At 38.9% G+C, this 23,669-nt stretch overlaps 1 protein-coding gene across 9 annotated transcripts in view; it reads right to left on the reverse strand.

Moving 5' to 3' along the window:
- Positions 1 to 4,967: 4,967 nt before the first annotated feature.
- Positions 4,968 to 23,669, reverse strand: part of osbpl6 (oxysterol binding protein-like 6) — a 171,089-nt gene continuing 152,387 nt past the window's right edge. For all 9 annotated transcript variants that reach the window (XM_043693527.2, XM_043693522.2, XM_087988988.1 and 6 more), the window contains 7 exons: positions 22,046 to 22,109; positions 19,213 to 19,291; positions 12,874 to 13,018; positions 12,016 to 12,160; positions 7,992 to 8,118; positions 5,239 to 5,361; positions 4,968 to 5,122 (listed from right to left, as the gene is read on the reverse strand). In XM_043693527.2, coding sequence (XP_043549462.2) covers positions 5,014 to 5,122; positions 5,239 to 5,361; positions 7,992 to 8,118; positions 12,016 to 12,160; positions 12,874 to 13,018; positions 19,213 to 19,291; positions 22,046 to 22,109 — 792 coding nt within the window. In that variant the 3' untranslated portion in view covers positions 4,968 to 5,013. The remainder of the gene's footprint in view (positions 5,123 to 5,238; positions 5,362 to 7,991; positions 8,119 to 12,015; positions 12,161 to 12,873; positions 13,019 to 19,212; positions 19,292 to 22,045; positions 22,110 to 23,669) is intronic.

The following is a 23,669-nucleotide window of genomic DNA, read 5'->3' on the forward strand; positions in this document are numbered from 1 at the left end:
AATAATTACAAACATCACAACTATTGGATGTTTCTAAATGTACTGATATGTTGCAGATCACTTGAAATTATTCTTAAACATTTTAGTTTAACATTTTAACATCTTGAACATCTGTAAATGGACTTTATAACTCGGCCATATTGCCTCATCCCAGGCTATCAATTTATACAAGATGTTATTATGTATTGATGTTGAGTATATTGAAATTGTTTATTATTTACTTGGTATAGTTAAATAGCAAAGTATAGTAAGTAGAGGTTTATTTCATACATTATCGGAAAATTTACATTGCCTTTCATATAAAAAAATCTGCATAACCTGTTGGCTTGCAGATTTGTAATTTATGGCAGGGAGAGCTAAAGAGTAAATAGGCAATTACCTTTTTGCTTTTACTGGATTTTACAACATACGCACAGAAGTAGTAAAAAAAATCTAAGCACTTCAAAATTTCAATAATTTAATGTACGATGAGATTGGGAGTTTAATATCAGTTTGACAACTCCCATGTCAAATAAAGCTTTGCGTCCTTTAACATTGTAATGTTTATTCCATGTAACAGATAATAGATACTGATTTAAAGCTTGCATATTAATACAGAATTTTCTCCGCATCATTTGAGCCTTGTTATAATGGTTTAGAATTTTTTAAAAATTCATTCATCGATGATTTGGCAGCATTTCTTATCCATTTCTAATTGTTCAGGGGGCAGTTAAAAGTCAACCCACATTGCTGTGGGTTAGGAGTCACAGACTAGAAGTTAGAATATAGTTGAAAATGGAAATCAGATGATTTAAGAACTGGAATTTTAGCCATGACAACCTAGTTTTGGAGAGCTAACCTTGGCAACAGTTTGTTTATATAAAAAAATTGAGTTGCTTTTATTAGTTATAGCACCAGAAACCAATGAATAGAATACATGCAAGTTGATTGTTAATAATTGGGGATGGGGAATATTAAATTCAGAATTGAAAGTACCTTTATAATTGTATTTCATTAAATAATTAACTTAGTATATATACTATTACTCATGTCAATGAAGAAACTAATTTATGCTTCAAAAGAACCTGAAGGGACAAAGACTTAAGTAAGCTTAAATCATATGGTTTCATCTTGAAGGATCAAATTTGTTCTTGCCTTTTTGCATGCAAAATTTAAGTACTTGTTAGGATATATGGTTACAGGAACTGATATGCTTTTTAAAAAGGTAAATTTTTACTTCATCTAACCAAAATGTTTAAGTAAAAGCAATCCAGTGGTGCCATACAGTTTTATTAGAACAAGCACAGATAGCAGCAGTGTACAGAATCAGTATGTATATGCATTAATTAACAATTGCACTTCTTCAGGACCCTTTTTCAAAATGCATTTCAGTAACCTATTGAAGCATCACTGCCAGGTTTAGCATCAGTCAGTTCATTCAGTCTTCCATGACACTACAGACCTTTTGGTAAGGCATTTGTAACATTCATTGGCAGGCTAATTTAAATTTGCACATGCAAGTTAATTTACATTGCAACATACACTGCAGTGGCATTCTCTCTAAACAAACATATTAAAATCTATCATCTATTTAAGTCAGGCACAGCCTGAAAATACAGAAAAGTAGACACCTGTTGAAATATATAATACAGGTACAAAGCAATTACTTTGTTCTGCAAAGCCCACTGCTTCTGTACGAAAGATGTTTTTCAACTCTCAAAGAGGGAGAACACAAATTGATTGAATAATGGGAAGGATGGAATAAGTGTGTGGAAAATCTAAGTACACCACATTAGTATGGTTATGCAGTGATCACCTTAGGCATCCATCTCCTTATACAGATAGCCAAATCTAGTGAATTGCAGTTTTCTTTTCAAGGAAATGCATTCTTTCAGACATTGTTACCCAGCTATTTTGTGGCAAAGACTACTTCAAGTTAAAAGTGGATTTTGCCCTTTCAAATGAGATCTTTAGAAAATCTATTTAATGAAAAATAGTTTCTAAATAAGAAAACAGCAATTCTTAAAATCCAATATAGTAAATTGATATCTCTGATTTTGGCCTAAGGATACTGTTTGAATAATTTAATTTTTCAGCAATTGGACCTTAAGGCACTCGAGTAGAAGTACTGATCAAAGATATTAATAGCCACGAAAGAAACAAACAATGGATTTGCTAGAGTAATTAATGTGTTAAATGTTTACAACTGATACAATCTTTTGACAGATTAATGATTTAAATAATTTTAATGGTAACATACTAAAAAAGCTTAACAGATGGTACAATTAAACACTGAGAATGTTGGATAATTTCAACACAACAGTAATATTAATAATCAATTTACCTTACTGTTAATATTAATGCTAGTTTTCAGAATATTAAAAAGTCTTACTATGGAAGTATATCAGTAAAACCTCGTATTTACATTTTGAATTACACATCTACTTACGACGAGATGCATTTATTTTAATACATCTAACATGATCTACTGAAATATATACAGATATGATAAAGTAAACAATTAATCTTTAGTGCAATGTCTTTCTTGTTTTATGACAGGAAACTTTAGAAATTTTAACCAGTATTTTTCTTCAAATGCACTTCAAGGTTTTCTGATTCTTTTTAGTTATCAATCTCTGAATCCAGCTGTTCACATCAGTAAAGTGTGATTTTCGAATTTTTTAATTAAACGAATATGGTAACAATTACACATGCATAACTAAACTACAAAGAATTAAGACTTCCATTCATTCAGCATTCTTTTAAAATGGTAAAGAATCAAAAACTGAGAGCACACAAATTTGTCTAAATGCTTCATTCTAACTTTGTTTTAAAAATAATGAATGGTTTCAATTATTAGTTGTTGCTAAGTGGGAATAAATGGTAAAGTACAAAATAGTGTAGAATTAACTAATCATGAAACTTTTGAGACCAAGGTATCTCTTCCAAATGGCTGTAAAACAAAGCTAGGAGCATTACTTATTGAATTGCAATAAACTGCACTTAACCAGTTTAGATATACAATCTAGTACATTAACTGAAATAGATAGTGCTTGCGTTTGCACCAATCTTTATTCCTTTTTTCTTCGGGAATAGTGTTTTTTTTCCAGAATCTAAACATATGCTTACAGTATGAATTTGTATTATCCTGCCATATTTAGATTAAATGTATTGTTCATTACTGAGTCAAATACAAAAGTATCATCTTGTGCAATTTTGGTGCATTTTAAAATTGATAGGCCCATGTTCATAAATCTTTTATGTAATGCAATAGAAAACTTGTTTTGTGGGCAGCTGAGCTATAAAATGTCTATTTTACATATTTTGATACATGTTACAGCTTGCTATGATTGACTGAAGGCATTTAGACTCCAGTATGATGGGGATTGAGAATTTAACCACAAACCACAAACAAATAAATAAAAATCAGAACCTATTTAAACAAAATGAAAATGCTTGTGGTTGGAAGAATACATTCAGCTTGAGTATAATTATCCTACAATTTAAATACTACTATTTTGAACAATCTGTGCGTTCAGCGGTGCACTATTAATTCAATTAATGGTTTTCTAATGAGTAAACTAACCAGGGAATGGCTTGGCTGCTTTCTATATCTTCCCTTTTTCAATTTCCATTATCATTAAGTTCCAATAACACATTTCTGTTTAAAAACAGAACTGTGGATACTGGAAAGCAGAAACAAAAACAAACCTGGCAGTATCTGTGGAGAGAAATCAGTTAACATTTGATTTGGTGACCCTTCCTCAGAATAGGTTTCTGTTGCATTATAATCTTACTTGAGAGAGAGGGCCTACACATGTCTAAAGGTACTTACAGTATTTTGAGTTTAATTTTAGCATTGCAGAGCTTCTCAACATGTGGTTGCAAGTTGCAATTTTGGGGTCATGATTTGTGACAGCAATGGCTGACCCAATCCTGCTGTGACCCTTCCATGAACAGTAGTTTAAGACTTGAAATGGGCCACAGTGGGAAAAGTTTGGAATGCACTGGTCTATGGTGTTAAAAATCTTGCTTGTTAGCATAACAGTTTGTTTGTACCTGTAAGATTGATAAAGTATGTGTAACATTTCACATCAGTATATAAACCTTACTGGTAAATTGTAGAATCACTAGATTGTTCATCAAGTCCTTCCAAACAGCATCCCATCCAGAGACACATCCCTATCCTGATCCTGTAACCCTACATTTCCCATGGCTAATCTACCTAGCCTGCACATCCATGGACACTGTGGACAATTTAGCAAGGTCAGTCCACCTAAACTGCACCTCTTTGGGCTGTGTGAAGAAACATATGCAGACGCAGGGAGAATGTGCAAACTCCATACAGTCATCCATCCAAGGGTGGAATTGCATTCGGCACCCTGTTGCTGTGAGTCGGCAGTGCTAACCACTGAGCCAATCAGTAGATATTATATAGACTTTAAAATTGTGACACAGAACACAAATGGCAAGCCAACTGAAGACAAAGCCTAACGTAATGATGGAACAAGCTTATGTATGCTGAATGAGACTGCACATGAGTGAATTTCAATCTAATTGTTTTGTACTCTAGGCACATTAATCTTTAGTGTGACATATTTATAGTATTTAAAAACAGTTAGCTTCATGTAGATTTCCAGAATAAAAACCATGTTGCTAAAAGTACTTATTATTTTTAAGGCATGTAAATGGATGATGAAACATTTTAGCAAAAAGCTATGGTAAGTATTAATGCTTCATTAAGATTATAGTTTCATAAATATGCGACTGTCAAACAGCCATCCTTATTCTTGTGCATTCACTTTAAATTACACTTTTGGTTTACCAAAAATTCACAGCTTTAGTGGAAAAGTATTTTCTAAACGAGTGTTTGGGTCATGGAGTATTTTTATAATTGTGTCTGTAATTAAACAGATGTACCTAGCTTATGACCAGCAAAACCATAAGAACACAGTAAGATTTATAATAGCTATAATAATTTATGCATAGTTAATTTCTTTGTGAAGACTGTCATTTTTATTTCTTCACTTTTCATTACCAGAGTGCTATGTTTTCTAATTTACTAAACCCTGGATCCTTCCGCAGTTCCCAGTAGGTTCCATTGCTCATCCAAGATTCTCTTTGATTACTGTCAAGAACTTTCCTGCAAAAAAGGTAACTTTTATTAAAATCTTCTGTATATAAAATAACTAATTTTGATTCTTCTTGAAGTACAACAGAATGCACCTGAAGACTAACACCATAACAGTCAACACTCACTTAAAAAATCGGGGTTGATAAGTTGAATTGCTTTCTTCCATTAATCTTCTCCGTTCTCTTTGTAATTCCTCTATCCTACGCTTCTCAGCTGCAGCTGATTCAATATTTCCTTCTTCCAGGAATCTGATGAGAAAGGCATGAATTGTAATTTGAATGAGAAAAATATGATTTTATCCCAAAAATAAAATTCAGTGAAAAATTCATTTCAGCATCTGTCTCTGGGGCTAAGCTGACCACCTATATGTATTACAAATGAGAATCCCCTAATTCCCTTGATTATACATCCTCGCACCCCATAACCACATTAACGCCACCTTCCATAGCAGGGCCTCAGAAATGTTCACCTTTTTCATCAGCCAAGGATTTGCTATAGGCTGTGGGGAACTATTTCCCACACTTCTGTCCTCAACTGTTCCCTTCCACAACAATGACTGGGTCCACCCTGTTGTCACTTTGCACCCCATCAACAACTACATCTAAATGATTATAAGCCACCAGTTGCTACCAATTACCAGACACACATTTCCCTCCCCTCTCTTGTCAGCATTCCACAGGTTCTGTTCCCTCCACGACATCCTGGTCCACTTCCCACAGAATTGCAGAATGTGCAATATTTGTCCATTTGCCACCTCCCTCCTCTCTAACTAAGATTCCAGACACACCTTCCTGGTAAAACAGTGATTTAACCTGCTCTTTATTCATTCTAATCCACTATTTGCTACTCAGTACTGTCTCTTCTACACTGGGGAGATGAAACATATGTTGAGTGCCTGCTTTGTTGAAAGCCTATGCTCTGTTCATTAAAATTTGACCCCAAGCTTCCAGTTCCCTGCCACTTCAACACACCACTGTGATCCCATGCCAATGTTTGTCTCTGGCCTGCTGCAGTACTCGCAAAGTTCACACAAGCTGGAGGAACAACACATCCCTGCCTAGGTACCTTGAGTTTAACAATTTCAGCATTAAGTAACACCTCTTGCCAACTATTTTCAATTCTGACAGATTGGGATTGCTTTCCTTAGAGCAGACATGATTGAGATATATAAAAGGAAGGGAATAGATAGGGTAGACAAGGAAAAAAAGAAATCCTTCAGGTGTACCGATCAATGACAAAGCTGAAACCCTCAACATTTAAGATGTGGACTTGCAATGCCAAGGCATACAAGGCTCAGGGGTAGAAAATGGGACTAAAATACTTAGGTAGTTGGTTTTGACTAGTGCAGATATAATGGGCTAAGGGCCTTTTTATGTGCTAGAAATCTGCGTGACTAAATCTGCTACTGGTTGATGCATTTCCACAATTCCATGAAGAAAGCTGTAGGAAAATATTTTTAAAAATTGACCAATTCAAAAGTTTGATCATGATGGAACCCTTCATGACCATGTTTCTGCATCCCTTACCAAACGTAACATATTGTCTTGAATTTACCAGACATTACTGCGTATCAGTTACAGTCATAGAGATGTACAGCACAGAAACAGACCCTTTGGTCCAAATGACCAGATATCCTGACCTATTTCATTCCCATTTGCCAGAACGTGGCTCAAATCCCTCCAAACTCTTCCTATTCATATACCGATCCATACGCCCATTTAATGTTGTAATTGTACCAGCTTCCACCACTTCCTCTGGTAGCTCATTCCATCCACGCACCACCCTCTGCGTGAAAAAGGTCCTTAAGGTCCTTTTCAATTTTTCCTCGCTTACCCTAAACCTGTGCCCTTTAGTTCTTGACTCTCCCACACCAGGGAAAAGAGCTTGTCTGTTTATCCTATCCATGCCCCTCATTATTTTATAAACCTCTAAGGTAATTCCTTGCCTGAAGCAATTATCATTTCTGTTAGGAATATGCCTATTACATCTAAACTCCAACTGGGGAAAAAAACCTTCTCAGCATCTATTCTATCTGGAATTTTATAATGTTTCAAAGAGATAACAACTCCTCTTCTAAATTCCAGAAATTATAGGCTCAATCTCTTTGAACAGGACAACCCTCAACATTCCAATCAATCCAGTGAACTTTTATTTCATCCTTGGGTACAGAGCCCTGGCAAAATTCACTTCAATTGTGAGTGAGTTACCAACTCTCTGCCATCTTCCCCACTACATGTGGGTCTGTTCTGACTTTTGTGACTTCCAACAGCATTTAGTTTTATATCAACAGAGAAGTTGTATACATTACACTTGGTTCCTTCATCTAAGTCCTTAATATAGACTCAATTCAGTAATGGGATGTGGGCATTGCTGACTCGCCAGTATTTATTGCCCATCCTTAGTTGCCCTTGAGCTACAAACTGTGTAGACCCTGCACTGACCTTTCCTGCACCTGACTGGAATTGTTTTTGTTCTTCAGCCAAACCTCTACCCCTGTTAATATATTAACCCCAACCTTTTCTGTATTTAATTTAAAAATGTCTTCTGAAGTTCCAGTGTACATTTGTTTTACTTCATCTGCCCTGCTAGTTACACCCTCAAAGATTTGTCAACCATGATTTCCCTTAAAAGCATATAGGCTGCCTCATCATTTTCTAAATATACCGTTGCTTTGTAGTAGTTCCCAGTATTTTTGTGACAACTGATGTCAGATGTTTAACTAGTTCTTTGCTCCTTTGCTACTCAAGAAAGATGAGAGTAATGTTAGAATTGTTATCTTCCAGTAAACCGGGACCATTCCAGAATTTGGAAGCTATTGATTAGCACTTACAGATTCTGATATTACTTACTCTAAAAGGGGAATATTAACCATTTTTACCTCTGATCTGGTCTAAATCTGGCATCTGTTGATGGGAGGAACTCTTTCAACACTGGATCCAATTCATTCAGCTCAATAGCGAATCTTGTAAATCCATAATACATGTCACTGTCTGTTGGCATAGAGCCTGTGGAGTTAAAGAGATGCACATTATCTCAACATCATTGTCATGGAAATACACAGCAATTACACTACTTTCACTGGAAGGAAATTACTGAAGTCAATCCTCTTCAGTTGCCTGCTGCACAGCATTAGATACATCATAATAATATCAAACACAAAAATTAAGCAGCTTTAAGTTTTTGGTATTCAATTGTTAGTGGTTGTGTAATTTATTTTAGCAAACAATGCAAAACATTGTGTAACCATAAATGCTTTCAAAATGTCCATACTTCAGTACATATTTTGATTTTTAGATTACTAACACAATGGAAGTCATTCATGAGGTTAGATTAAGCTGACAAACTGTTGAACAAAATGAACATTAATGCAGAAGCAGCTAAAATTATTCAGTTCATGAGGGAATACACTACCACTGTACTGTTATGACACTTCTGTTTGTCATTAGTGTTGTATCACTTCTGTTAAGGATACAATTTATAGTATGCGAACCATCATTGGCCAATTTTAGTTTCAAAAATATGGCTAGCTTTGGATAGTCCAGACCGAGACATGACTAAACTCAGCTGCCAAATGTTTTGGAGAGAATCCCATTACTCATATTTAATTGTACGGTACAGGCCGTTCTGCTCTCATGCGACTGCAAACCCATGTTATAAAACAATCGGGTGGTAGAAGATCACCAAAGAAAACTGCTAACCCGTTCAGTAGAAAGGTTACGTTATCCAAATATAGTTCATAATTTGTTAATCGCGTTATAGCCAATTTGTGTGTTATGCCAGAATGACCTGTCTGTGAATGTGATGCACTGTCTTATGAAATTGGTCTCCAAAGAGGTCAAGAGAGTTCTGATGGAACCGCCCCATTCTTGGTCTTTTAAAAACATACTTAATAAATGTGGGTGTGAGAGATCAAGTGAAGGCTCAAGGATGACATTTCCAACAGGAGGCTGTGACCCTGAAGTGGCTATTATCACCCATTGCCAGTTGGCCTTGGACTTGTAAATTGCTGAGGCCCTGCACTGATCTTTGCTGCAGCCCACTGTAATTTTCTCTTCTTTGGCCAATGCTCTAACCATGCTAACATATTACCCCCAATGCATTTTTTATTTTAAATTCAATTCAAAACTTTTACTCTACAAATGCCTTTAGAATATCAAAGTATACAACATCCATTTGCTTTACTTCATCTGCTCTGCTAGTTACACCCTCAAGGAACTCTAATAGATTTATCAATTATGATTTCCCTTAAAAGCATATTGGCTGCCTCATGATCTTTTAAAAAGCACAAGGAAATTGTGCATTTAGAAGGTTCCCAGCGTTTTCCTTATGACTGATGACAGGCTATCGAGGCTGGTGTTTAAATATTTTTGGGTGGGGAGTGGCTATATCACATGAATAGACCACGATGAATACCCTGGCAGCCAGGCTTGAGGCCTAGAGGGAAGAACTGGTCAGTGGGAACAGAGGGATCTGGAATAAGACCCTGCTTTCACCTGCATGTCAACTCTTTTCCAAGCTTTCCATGCAGGGGCCTCCTTGTATGGTCTCAGCAAATCCATCCCATTCACTTACACCTGGGGCTCCATCACCAAACCTCTACGAGGCCAAAGTGCAACACTGCTCCCTGCTGTCCCCGACTGGCCAACGGCACCAACAGGTGGAAAATCCATTAGGATTTTGGAAGAACACTCTCTCACAGGAGCTATGAAGTTTGATGGTGGGAAAATGTCTCCATTTGGGATTTAATTCAATTGGGCCTCCTGAAAATGGTGTTGGTAAGGATGCCATGGATTTTTCTGCCTTGAACACGCCCCCTGCCATGACCATTAAGTTCCATATATCATTTATCCTTCCTACTCTATGATCTTCTACATTTCCAAACTTTAGAAAGTTTAGGAACAATCAGAGTAGTGTAAGAAATAGGTGCAAGAATAGGCCATATTGCCCTCAAGCTTTCTCTGCAATTCAACTCAACTTCCTGTCCACTACCTATATCACTTCAGTTCCTGACAGCTCAATAATCTCTCAATCTCTGATTTGAATAAATGTAATGATGGAAGACCCTAAATTATCAACATCTTTAAATTTAGGCTGTGCTTTGATGTTCTATTTTCCCAACTGAGGGAAACAACCTCTCAGTGCCTATCTTGCCAAGTATCTTTGGAATCGCCATTAATTATTCTTAACTCCTAGAGTGTAGGATCAATTTACTCAGCTTCTTATTACAGAGCAACCTTCTCATCTCAGGTACCAATTTTGTGAACCTTTGCTCGACTGTCTTTCCAATGGCAAGTATATCTTTCTTTAAATATGAAGCCAAGACAGCACACCAGGAAGGCGCAAGTGTTTATTTCTGGGTGTGCCAAACTCTTTTCTGGCCAAAACAATGAAGTTGTAGCCAGGCAGGAACACATTAACAAACAAAACTACAGTTACCATCTCAGACTTATTACTACAGTGTATGCAGTTGGCTTACAGCTACGGCTGTAATTTCAATTTTCTCACATTCTACCAAAATGTTCTGTGATACAGCTTACAATTCCTTACTAATATTGTATGCCTTGCAGATGAATTTTTTCACACAATGAAAAGCATTAAAACAAAGATGTCTACAATCATGGATTCAACAACTTTCCATTCCCACAAACATGCATAGACACTCCTCTCCCACACCCCAATGAACCTAGGGATGATTTAGAGAACAGAAGTTGTACTATGTTGCTCACAAAGAAGTGAGAGCAAGTGAAACCCCTACAAGGGGATAATAGTGGGAGGAGGATACTCTGACAGGGACTCAGACACTTTCAGCACTGCTGGGAGTAGACGGTACAGTTTGCTGTTAGATTTTATTGAATTTGCATTAAACAGCATTGCGGCCAACTAATCACGAAGGAAAGCAAACTAGTACATGTAAAATTGTCTAAGATTTTCAACTTCATTGACTTCTCAAAGTGGAGTGGCCTATAACTGGGATACTGCTAGAAGTAAGTATTCCAGAGGCCATATAATCATATTCACTTATTTCAAAAGTTGTGAGCAATTTAATTTAACCAATCTGGACCAAACAGGAAGGATTTGGATTAGATATTTATTTCAAACATAACCCCCAGTTTTATACAGTATTGACTTTAATTGGATAGTTAAAGTCCAGGTGGAAAATGGAAGATGAAGCTTTAACTGCATGGCATCCAATGAGAACCTGCCCTATTCACTTTGGTTGTGCAAGGTTAAGGTTATGCCTGATAGTCACAGACATCTACAGGGAATTAAAAAAGCCCTTCAGCCCATCAAATCTGCCAGTCAAAAACAACTGTCTAACTATTCTAATCCTATTTTCCAGCTTTTGGTCCATAGCCTCAAATACCTTGGCATCATGAGCGTAAATCTTAATACTTCAAATTTTACGAGGGTTTCTGCACCCTTACATGTAGAAAGTTCCAGATTCCTACCTGTTCCCTCACATTCTCTCTAAAGCTTCTGCCCCTTTTCTTAAATTTGTGCCCCTAGTCATTGATCCATCCACCAAGGGAAAAAGATTCTACCCTGTTTATGCCCCTGTAATTTTGTACATCTCAATCATGTTCCCTTCTCAATCTGCTCTGCTCCAAGGAAAATGAACCTATTTGATATTCTGAATATCCTTCCAGTTTTATTACCAAATTTACTTTTAAACAAAACATAAAATTCAGTCAGTTGTTGCTGTCAATTCAATATGTTGAAATTACAATGGAAAATGTGAATACTAAGAAACCAGCAAAACGGAAATTGCTAGTCTTAAAAAATAGGATGTGTTGCATTGTTGCTTTAAATGATGGTCCCTTGCCAACACAAATTTAATCAATTCACACACTATATATTGAACTTAAGAATTTGCCTAGTGGTAAATCACACAATGTATTTACCTGGTCTCCACATGCACTTGGCAGAGGGTGCAACTCCACAATACAGCCCTTCATGCCACTTGCCAAACAGCCGACGTACTACCTTCCCTTCCTGATCCATCACAAGTCCTTGGACTTCATTTACGTTTGAGCTCCAGTAACTTCCCTTTGCACATAAAAGGAAGAAATATGATTTATAATGATAACCATATGCTGATCTTTTAGTCTTTACATATTAGATTTGAAATAAAGCAACTTTGTTCTCTTACTACTGCATTACAAGGCAATGGGAACAATATTACACTTATTGAGCACCATTAACTGTAACATAAGTGCCAATTATCCCAATGTTAATACACTCTCCTTGAGTAGACTACAAGTTTGATTTTAAAAATCTGGTCCTGAGTTTTATAAATAACATGGGGAAAAATGGGAAAACGGGTGAAACAAGCTGGAAGACATAAGCAAAATACTGCAGATGCTGGCGATCTGGATAAAAAAGCTGCAAGAAAAAGCATCAAGGTTCTACATTATACAGTGTTTATGCTTCAGTTGTTAACTTTATTTACTCTAATTATTTTCCAATAGTGCTTTCTTAACATACAGAATATGCCACATTAGAACAATGGTGAGTGGATAACAAAATAGCCTTCAACTATGTTTAGATCAAGCAAACTACTTTTAAAAATCTAAAACAAAACTGCACCAGATAATTATATAAATTTAATGTTAGTATATAATAGAATTAAATTGAATAGTCATGCTTAAAAGGTACTTCTGACTAACATTTTCACAGGCAAGGTCAATAGAATGACAATTCCTTTTTGCAAATGACTAAGAATAGCCTTTTTATAATAATGCAAATTCATCGGTCTTTACCTTAATAAAAGTCAGTTTACAAATGCACACATTGTTTTTTGTGTTTCTAATGGTGATTTCTCCATAGTGTTCTATCCAACGACGTCCACTCAGGATGTTGTGTATGCAGGTGGTAACTTTGTTCCATTCAAAATGATCTCCATATCTAAAATTTAAAGTAATTATTCTGCAATGAGACTGCTAATTTAGATGGTAGCAAGTGCAGTAGATGTGATCTATTTGGACTTCAGTAAGGCGTTCGACAAGGTTCTCCATGGGAGACTGATTAGCAAGGTTAGATCTTACGGAATACAGGGAGAACTAGCCATTTGGATACAGAACTGGCTCAAAGGTAGAAGACAGAGGGTGGTGGTGGAGGGTTGTTTTTCAGACTGGAGGCCTGTGATCAGTGGAGTTCCACAAGCATCAGTGCTGGGTCCTCTACTTTTTGTCATTTGCATAAATGATTTGGATGCGAGCGGAAGAGGTACAGTTAGTAAGTTTGCAGATGACACCAAAATTGGAGGTGTAGTGGACAGTGAAGAGGGATACCTCAGATTACAACAGGATCTGGACCAGATGGGCCAATGCGCTGAGAAATGGCAGATGGAGTTTAATTCAGATAAATGTGAGGTGCTGCATTTTGGGAAAGGAAATCTTAGCAGGACTTATACACTTAATGGTAAGGTCCTAGGGAGTGTTGCTGAACAAAGAGACATTGGAGTGCAGGTTCATAGCTCCTTGAAAGTGGAGTCACAGGTAGATAGGATAGTGAAGGCGGCGTTTGGTATGCTTTCCTTTATTGGTCAGAGTATTTAGTACAGGCGTTTCATGTTGCGGATGTACAGGACATTGGTTAGGCCACTTTTGGAATATTGCGTGCAAATCTGGTCTCCTTCCTATCGGAAAGATGTTGTGAAACTTGAAAGGGTTCAGAAAAGATTTACAAGGATGTTGCCAGGGTTGGAGGATTTCAGCTATAGGGAGAGGCTGAACATGCTGCGGCTGTTTTCACTGCAGCATCGGAGGCTGAGGGGTGACCTTATAGAGGTTTACAAAATTATGAGGGGCATGGATAGGATAAATAGGCAAAGTCTTTTCTCTAGGGTCGGGGAGTCCAGAACTAGAGGGCATAGGTGTAGGGTGAGAGGGAAAAGATATAAAAGAGACCTAAGGTGCAACTTTTTCACACAGAGGGTGGTACATGTATGGAATGAGCTGCCAAAGGAAATGGTGGACGCTGGTACAATTGCAACTTTTAAGAAGCATTTGGATGGGTATATGAAGAGGAAGGGTTTGGAGGGATATGAGCTGGGTGCCAGTAGGTGGGACGAGATTGGGTTGGGATATCTGGTTAGCATGGATCGGTTGGACCGAAAGGTCTGTTTCCATGCTGTACATCTCTAGGACTCTAAATGTAATTTAGATGCAATTCCCTAGTATTTCAAATAACTAAGGTGACGAAACAAATAGTACAAACCACAATAAGGGAGTACAAAACACTTGAGGGATATCAAAATCAACATAAAAGCTTTTACAATTATACCAGGAAAAAGAAGCATGGTTAGAAGAAATGTGGGTTGCTGATAATGTCAGTGAAAATAAAACAAAAAGGATAGACATACTGAATAATAAATTTGCTTTAGCTACAATAAAGGAACAGATCAGGCCCTCCTCTTGCTATTTGCGACTTTAATTTCGAAAGATCATTTTTGGAGTCCTCTTAATGCCACTGCCAGTGTCTTCACATACACGTTCTTTGTCCCATTTCTTCTATCACTGTCCCATTGAACTTCCTGTAGTTAACCTAGTTGTCACTGTATTATACATAACAATTGACACAGGCCCCCTTTTTCTGTTTTACTCCACCTGTTGATATCTGGATTTAGTCGCTCTATCAATCCACCTTGTGGGAAAATATTTCATTGTTCCTGAACCATTTCTTTAAAGAACAGTGCATTGCAACATCTCAATTTTGTTTGACAATCTTTCATTCCAACTTACAAGGTGCATTCTGAACTCAGTAAAATTCACCCTCCTCCAATTAAGTATTTTTCTATAAGGTTGCTCCTCTTTTTTTTTACATAGCTAATTTAAACTTTATGATGGTTACCTAAATATACAACGACTCACTTTTGATTGACTTGACCCAGTTCATTTCTCAGAATCACACACCTCTTATCATCAATGCAGATTAACATGCTCTTCAGAAATTCTTCCTCCTCGCTGGCCTTTACACTATCGCTATCCCACTTTAAGGATAATTGACTTTTCAGCCAGGGGAACGACCTCTCATTTTGGTTGTAACCTTTGTGAAAGGTTGCATTTTATCAGGACTATTTTAGAAGTGTAGTAATTCAATTATTTGATTTGAACAAAGAGAACTTGTAACTAGAAAAGAATGAGTGGGAAGGGAGAACTGAAATAAAAGGACTTTGTGCTGCACTTTCTGAAATGGATGTAGAGTTGAGGAATTACTGGTCCATATTGGGATTAATTTTAACTGAAGTAAATTGTGTCCCTGTCACACACACAGTTTCAGAGTATGGATGTGATCTCCTCTGTACCTCTTCCTTCTCTGAGATAGTTGTGCATTCCAGGAGGCAATTGATGGGTTATTTTGGGGAGGAAACAGCACACCACCAACATACATAGAAAACCTTTCAAAAATGTACTTCAGAGGGAGCAACACATGTTGCTTTAGGAGACAGGTGACTCCACAGACCTCATTGAAGGCCTCCAGGCTTATGATAGGATGGTAGATGTGGTGTTACCTTTTAACAAGCAAACATCTTCTGGTGCAAATTGAAGGCCAGAGTACAGTATGTAGTATAGATTGGCACAGGACAAATACATTGTTCCTATTGCCAGGATAATGAACATGTATTGAGCTGAGCTTCTTGATTGTTCATGGTCCAACTGCATGTCAGTCAATGCTAGCCTTATGACTGTGTATCAAAATTGAGTTGGGCTCCAAGCTTGAAGTTAGTTTAATAGTTACTTAGAATTAGACTATGTATTTAACAGTTCAACCTTTTCCTGAGCAACCATTTTACTTAATTTCATCAGAACCATCCAAAGTCTCAAATTTAAACAAAGACTGTAGGAGGGATACTATTGGAAGGTGTTGCCTAAAGACATATTCAATATCCCCAGACAGTTCTTTTGGAGTATGCTCTGATGGGAATTCCACAGGTCCCTACGTACAGCTCCCATCTTTGCTACTCTCTGCACCAATCCCCATTTAACCAGCAAACCCATTGACAAAAGTGGTAGTCTGGAGGATGGACTTCTACGTCGCAGAGGCAGAACAACATCTCTCTGACACCATGTTTTACCTCCCCCTTGACTACGATCCCACCGTGACATATCAGGCAAAAATCACTTGCACTGTTTGTGACCTCACTGCCTCCAGGTGAACTCCCATCCACCACCTCCAATCTCATAGTCCCCCGCCCCTGCACTGCCCAGTTCTACCAGCTCCCCAAGATCAACAAGCCCAACTACCCTGGCCGACCCATTGTCTCCGCTTTCTCCTGCTCCCACAAACGCATCCGGCCCCATCTTAACTCCATCCTCTCCCCTTTGGTTAAGACACTTGCCACCTACATCCGTGACACTCACCACGCCCTTCACCTCTTTAGTAACTTCCAGTTTCCTAGCCCCCAGCTCTTTAGCTTTATTATGGGATGTGCAGTCCTTATACACATTCATATCCCACAAGGATGGCCTTCAGGCCCTCAGCTTCTTCCTCTCCATCCAGTCTCCCTCCACCAATATCATCCTCCACCTCACCCTTAACTTTCTTTAACTCTTCCCATTTCCTCCGAATCCAGGGGGTGGTCATGGGCACTCAGAGGTATCGAGCAATGCCCGCCTCTTTGTTGGCTACATTGAACAGTCCCTCTTCAGTACCTATACAGGCACTGTGCCCCAACTCTTCTGCCGTTACATCGATGACTGCATCGGTGCAGCGTCCTGCACCCAGGTTGAACTGGAACAGTTCATCAACATCACCCACAATTTGCACCCTACCCTCAAATTCACTTGGTCCATCTCAGATACCTCCCTCCCCTTTCTTGACCTCTCCGTTTCCATCTCCGGCAACAGTCTCCAGACGGATGTTTACTACAAACCCACAAACTCCCATAACTACCTGGACAACACCTCCTCCCACCCAGTATCCTGCAAAAACTCCATCCCATTCCTCCAATTTCTCCACCACAACTGCTTGAACAATGAGACATTCCACTCCCAGACGTCCACCTATTTTGAACAAAGTGCTTTTCCTCCTCCTGTCATCCACACAGCCCTCCACCAGACCTTTTCCATTTCCCACTTCACTGCTCTAAACGTCCCCACGCCCCCAAACACAAAGACAGGGTCCCCCTTATCCTCAGCTACAATCCCACCAGTCTCCGCATCTAATGTATCATCCTCAAACACTTCTGCCAATTCTAACTAGACCCCACCACCAAGAACATCTTCCCCTCTCCACCCTCTCTGCCTTCCACAAGGACTGTTCCCTTCACCAATCCTTGGTTTGCGCCATTCTCCCCAACCTCCAGATAGCTTCCCTGGCAACCATAGAAGATACAAAACCTGCCAGCATGCCACCCCCTCACCTCCATCCAGGGGCCCCAAACAGTCCTTCCAGGTGAGACAGAGGTTCACCTGCCTCTCCTCCAACCTAGTTTACTGTATCAGGTGCTCCCGATGTGGTCTTCTCTACTTTGGGGACACCAAACATAAACTCAGGGCGTGTTTCACTGAAGCATCTCAGCCGGGCCCGCAGGGGCTGATCTGACCTCCCAGTCATCACCTATTTTAATTCCCACTCCCTTTCCAATGACCATCCTAGGCCTCCTCCATTGCCACAACAAATCAGACTACAAATTGGAGGAACAATACCTCATTTTCAGACTGGGCAGCCTACAGCCTGGAGGACGCAACGTTGAGTTCTCCAATTTCAAATAACATCCCTTCCAATCCCCTGACAGCCCCTCCCCCTCCATTCAATTCCTCTGACCGACTCCTCCTTCCAGCTACCAACCAGATTCATTCCTCCCATTTATCAACCAGGCCGTACCTTCTATACCTCACCAATCTGCACCCACTCTCTACCCACTTTTTTATCTGTAGTTCCCCTTACACCCACCTGCAGTCCTGAAGAAAGGTTACACCAAAAATGTTGACTTCTCCACTTTTTGATGGCTGCCCGGTTTGCTTTTTTCTTCCAGCCTCCTGCTTGTCTACTTTGCAATAAGGACTCTGCCCCACTGCAGTGGACAATCTGCCCCATTATAACAACTGCCCTCAAACCTGTGCAAAGCATTAAAATGTCCTCCTTTCTTATGTGCAGCAACAATCTGAAGAGAGCAATAAGCAGCTCATCACAGAACTTCCACAACCCTTGTCTTTGCATAACAAAGTCAGAAATACTTTTCCAATAGTACCAGGAGAGGGGCTCATCTTGCTTCATAAAATTTGTTCAGAAGTAACTGATGAAGACATTCCCTTTACGTGTGTTGACCATGTTTGAGAACCTTATGATATATTGTCTTATTACTTGACTGAAATCTTGATAGCATCCATACAGCAGATGCACAAGTGTGCCATTCACTTGCAGCAAGCCACTTAGGAAGTAACCTCAAGAAATCTCTACTGCTGTACTTGAGGTGGTGCTACAGAAATTGTTTACAAGCCATCTGTTTCTTCCTGTCATACCCTGCTTATCTTTACTCAAAACAGTTGCGTTGTTGCTATTGCCTTGGCATTTCTCTTTAGGTTTCTAAACCTCCTTCCCCGCCCGCCCCACAAACTCTGAGCTGCATTGCTGCTTATTAATTTAGATCTCAGCTCCTGAAACTTGCTTCACTGCAGAACCTCATTGTTAGTTACATCCATGTTGTTGATTGCTTCATGAATAGTAACAACCAAATCCTCCTCCTTCAAGGTCTTCTCCAATCACAACACTGACACTGGACAGGAAATGCCACAATTAGGATTCCCTGTCATGACTGACGAGAAGTTTCTAATCCCCCAGCTGTACTATACCCCTACCATTACTACTTTCCTTTCTCCCCATCCATTGTACTATGGCCAGTGTCCATCCTCACTGCAGCACTCCAATAATATTAGACAGTAAAAGTTTAAAAAATTCTATTCTATAACAAAATAGATTAATGATGAAGTACATTGAATGCTCTCAGGTTGAAATTCTCTGAAAAGTACTCCATAAACTCTCATTCTAGCTTTATATAGCATTGTAATATTGAGTGGACAATCATTAAACATTTTAATGCAATTTGCTGTGTGCATGGTTAAACATTTAAACAAATAAAACAAAATTAAACTCACTTAGGTAGCATGACATTCACTCTCCCTATTGGGAGTATTTCCATAGATTTTCCCCAAAATTTATTCTTCCATCTGATATCTAAAAGAAATGGAAAGTTTGACGATAATAAAAATTCAATACATGCATTTTCTTATAGATACACATCATTGAATATTAAGATTTTCTTTGACTATATTTACATACAAAAACTTGGAAAGCAGTTTAATGCTGTCACCACTGATTAGATTTTACAGTTCAAATAATGAGTGGTGAATGGAACTTGCAATTATTTATGCTTAAATGGTTCAGTAACTTCAGATAGAATACGAGCTGTTAACTGACAATAACCAAACGTTGTCAGTTGTAGTACGGTTCCACCTTTAGCTTTGCAAAATTTAGCTTTTACTGTTTATCACTCAATGACATAAAGATGTGATATTGTCACACTACACAAAAACTAAACTTGCCTTCGAGTTAAATCTACAAGTGCAACAAATTAAGTGTAAGCCATCTTTTCACTATGTGATAATTGCATTGCCGTCAACCTTCCTAATGCGGACAATTAAGAAGTAATACATATAGTCATCTGGTAATATGAATCTTGAGTATTGGTGAACGAAAAGCACATTTTATTGAATCTTTTCACTTTGCCCTCATCAAGACATTCACAAGAATACCAATCCAAAGAAGAACATTTTATACAGTGTGAGAAGAGAGTGCTGACTGGTTATTAAGTGCACTCTGATTGTAGAAGCATTGCCATGGAGTATGTACCAGTCCGATGGTGACTGATGATTAACTGCCAATATTTAAATTGAAACCAGGCACAATATGTGTATGTCTTTCTGTCTGCATAATATGCTTGTGCGTGCCATATTGCAAGTCAACCTACATGTAGGTTTAGCTGTTAAAAAAGTGGAACTGCTGCAAGGAAAGAGCTATACTCCCTCTGCTGGACACTTGGTGTGCAAGTAGGGAAGAATCACTGGTCATTAGAAACAGGGACAAAGCAGAGCAAAATCATATACCATCTGAATTGTTCTCTTACAAATTTCTTTCAAAATTTTTTCAATGACAATATTAAACTCCTGCCGCTCACACCTCAGCACCTGTCCTTTACAGCAATTTAAAGCCTGGCTTACCAAGGGGCATGTCATCAAATATCTGATGATGGATTTATTAAAAGAAAGGTCTTTCATCCAATGCTTTCAACAAAATAGAGCACTGTACTTCAGCAGAACAATCCAAATAAGTGACCAGAGAACATGAGATTTCAGTAAAAGGAAAGAGACCAAGCAGCTACCAATCTGGAGGGATAGTTAACACCACACAGGCCACAATCAATGAAGACTGGGGACAATATTTATCCTAACACTCAACACTGGAGTCTCCCACACACCACCTCCCCAGGGGTCCGCTTTCAGCCCCCTACTGTACTCACTATACCCATGACTGCGTCGCCAAATACCAGACTAATGCCATTTGCACATTCGCTGATGGTCGAATCTCAGATGGTGATGAAACAGACTACAGGCGGGAGGCGGAACACCTGGAAAAATGGTGCACTGAGAACAACCTAGCTCTCAATGCCGGCAAAACCAAGGAAATTATTATTGACTTTTGACGGAATACTACTCATGCCCCCCTACACGTTAACAGCACAGAGGTGGAACGAGTGGAGAGTGCCAAGCTCCTGGGAGTGGTCATCCACAACAAGCTTTCTTGGACTTTTCATGTGGATCCACTGGTTACAAAGGCCCAACAATGTCTCTTCTTCCTCAGGCAGCTGACGGCGAATACCTTTGCCAACTTTTATAAGTGTGCCATCAAGAGCATTCTGTCTGGATGTATCACTACCTGGTATGGCAAATGTACCATTCAAGATCGGAGACAGTTACAGAGAGTGGTGAACTCGGCCCGGACAATCACAAAGGCCAACCTCCCATCTATAGAATCCGTCTACCAGGCCCACTGTCAAGGAAAGGCCGCCAGCATTCTCAAAGATGCAGGTCAGGCATCATCTGAGGAGCAGGAAAATCGACGTTTCTGGTCAAAACCCTTCATCAGGAATGAGGCTTCATTCCTGATGAAGGTCTTTGGGTTAACATGTCGATTTTTCTGCTCCTCGGATGCTGCCTGACCTGCTGTGCTTTTCCTGCACTACTCTAATCTCCAGCATCTCAGTACCCACTTTCACCTTCTCAAAGATCCATCCCACCCTGGCAATGTTTTTCTACAACCACTACCATCGGGGAGAAGGCACAGAAGCCTGAACACACAGAACAGCTGGTTTCATAACTGTATCTACCCTACTGTGTTAGAATACTGAATGGACTCTCAAACTCTTAACATTCGCCTGTACCTGTATTTTTGTTTTTGCCGCTGTTTACCTATTATTTACTTATCTATGCTACTATACTCTGATCTGCCTGTGTTGCTCACAAGACAAAACTTGCACTGTGCTTTGAACAATAAATTCAATTCAATTCACCAAAATGATTTGCGGGATGTACCTATTTAGGTGACTTGCTCATGCCAAATAAGTGATAAGCAGTTATAAAACAACAAATCAAATTAATGCTCAATATTACAACTGTGCTCAAGATTCCATGAATATGACTATAACAAATGTCACCAATAGTCATATGTTTTATCCCATTTTTATAAATTCATACAAATAAAAGTCGGCAATTAAGAATTATTCAGATGAGTAATTAAAGATATTTCCAGTGATCTAATGTCATAACATTTACATGTCTTCACATCTACTCCACTAACTTCACACCAAAATCATCTCAGTGGGAAATTAAGACCAAATTTCTGTTTTTAGGAAAGGTTCGAGTAAGTGGATACCTTGCCAAAAGACAAATTTCTTTGATTCACAATGGCAGGCAGAGATCGGTGGATGGTGGCTGACCTGTAAAATGAAAATATTGAAATGGTTATAAAAGTCAAAGGAGCATTTTGTTTGTACAATATATATATTTAAAGGAAGTTAAGAGCAGTAAAGGTTCACAAGTTGTTCATATCTACAGAAATGTGAAAGGCATAGAATGCGAGGAATGTTGTAAACCATGAAAACTACCATTGTAAACTTGTTAGTAGTGGTGCAGCACTTCCACGGGGTTAGGTTAGTGACAGCATATCAAGTTTACCTTGGATGTCTCCCTTGCAAATGTGCACATAGGAACAGGAGTAGGCTATTCAGCCCATTCCAGCATTCAATGAGATCATGGGTTGATTTGTGACCTAACTCAGTATACCTGCCTTTCATCCATATCCCTTACTACCTTTGCGAAATAAAAATTAATCTATCTCAGATTTACAACTGACCTAGCATCAACAGGTAGGCACAATGATACGTAAAGCATTTGGCATGCTTGTCTTCATTGCTTAGACCATTAAGTATAAATGTTGGGACATCATATTGAGATTGTAGAGGGCATTGGTGAGGTCACTTTTGGAGTACTGTGTACAGTTCTGGTTACCCTACTATATTATTAAATTGTACAGGGTGCAGAAAAACATTTACTGAGGTGTTACTGTGACTGGAGGTTTGAGTTATAAGGAGAGGCTGGATAAGCTGGAATTTCTTCACTGGAGCATCAGAGGTTGAGGGGTTTATAAAATCATTTCCCTGGGAGTGGGGAGTTCAGAACTGGAGGGCATATCTTTATGGCGAGAGGAGAAAGATTTAAAAGGGACCTGAAGGGCAACGTTTTCCACACAGAGGGTGGTTCGTATGTGGAATGAACTCCCAGAGAAAGTGGGTAGATGCAAATACAGTTACAACATATAAAAGACATTTGGACAGGTACATGAGTAGGAAATGTTTAAAGGGATATGGGCCAATTGCAGACAAATGGGACTAGTTTAATTTGGGAAACCTGGTCAGCCTGGAGGAGTTGAACTAAAGGGTCTGTTTTCGTGTTGTATGACTCTATAACTGCCATTTGTGGAAGACAATTCCAAACCTCTCCCCTGTCTTTGTAAAAGTGAAGAAGTGCATCGAACATCTCTCCTGAAGGTCTATGCCCCAGTTCTAGAAACCCCAACAAGTTGGGAATAGTTTGTCATCTGCACCGTCTTTTCCTGTTAATAGCTTGAAGACTTTGATCAGATCACTCCTTAACCTTCTAAATTCTAGAATGAACTGGCCTAATTTGCATAATCTCTCCTCATAACTTAACCTCTGAAGTCCAGGTATCAGTCAGCCCAGCAGATTCAGAAGATATTGTTGAAGGACTCTGGATGAGCTGCTGCCTTCAATTTTGTTGATGGTACACACTGCTGTCATTGTGCCTCATTGCTGAAGGGAATGAATGCTGAAGGTGGTGGATAAGGTTCCAATCAAGCAGCCTGATCTATTGTGGATGGTGTGGAGCTTCTTGAGTGTTGTTGAAGTTGCATCCATCCTGCAACTGGGGAGTATCACACTCCTGAATTGTGCTTTGTAGAAGGTGAACAGGCTTTGGGG

The sequence above is a fragment of the Chiloscyllium plagiosum genome, unplaced genomic scaffold (assembly GCF_037043375.1).
Source record: "Chiloscyllium plagiosum isolate Xiang-an unplaced genomic scaffold, Cpla_swu_hap1 HiC_scaffold_7, whole genome shotgun sequence".
NCBI lineage: Eukaryota > Metazoa > Chordata > Chondrichthyes > Orectolobiformes > Hemiscylliidae > Chiloscyllium > Chiloscyllium plagiosum.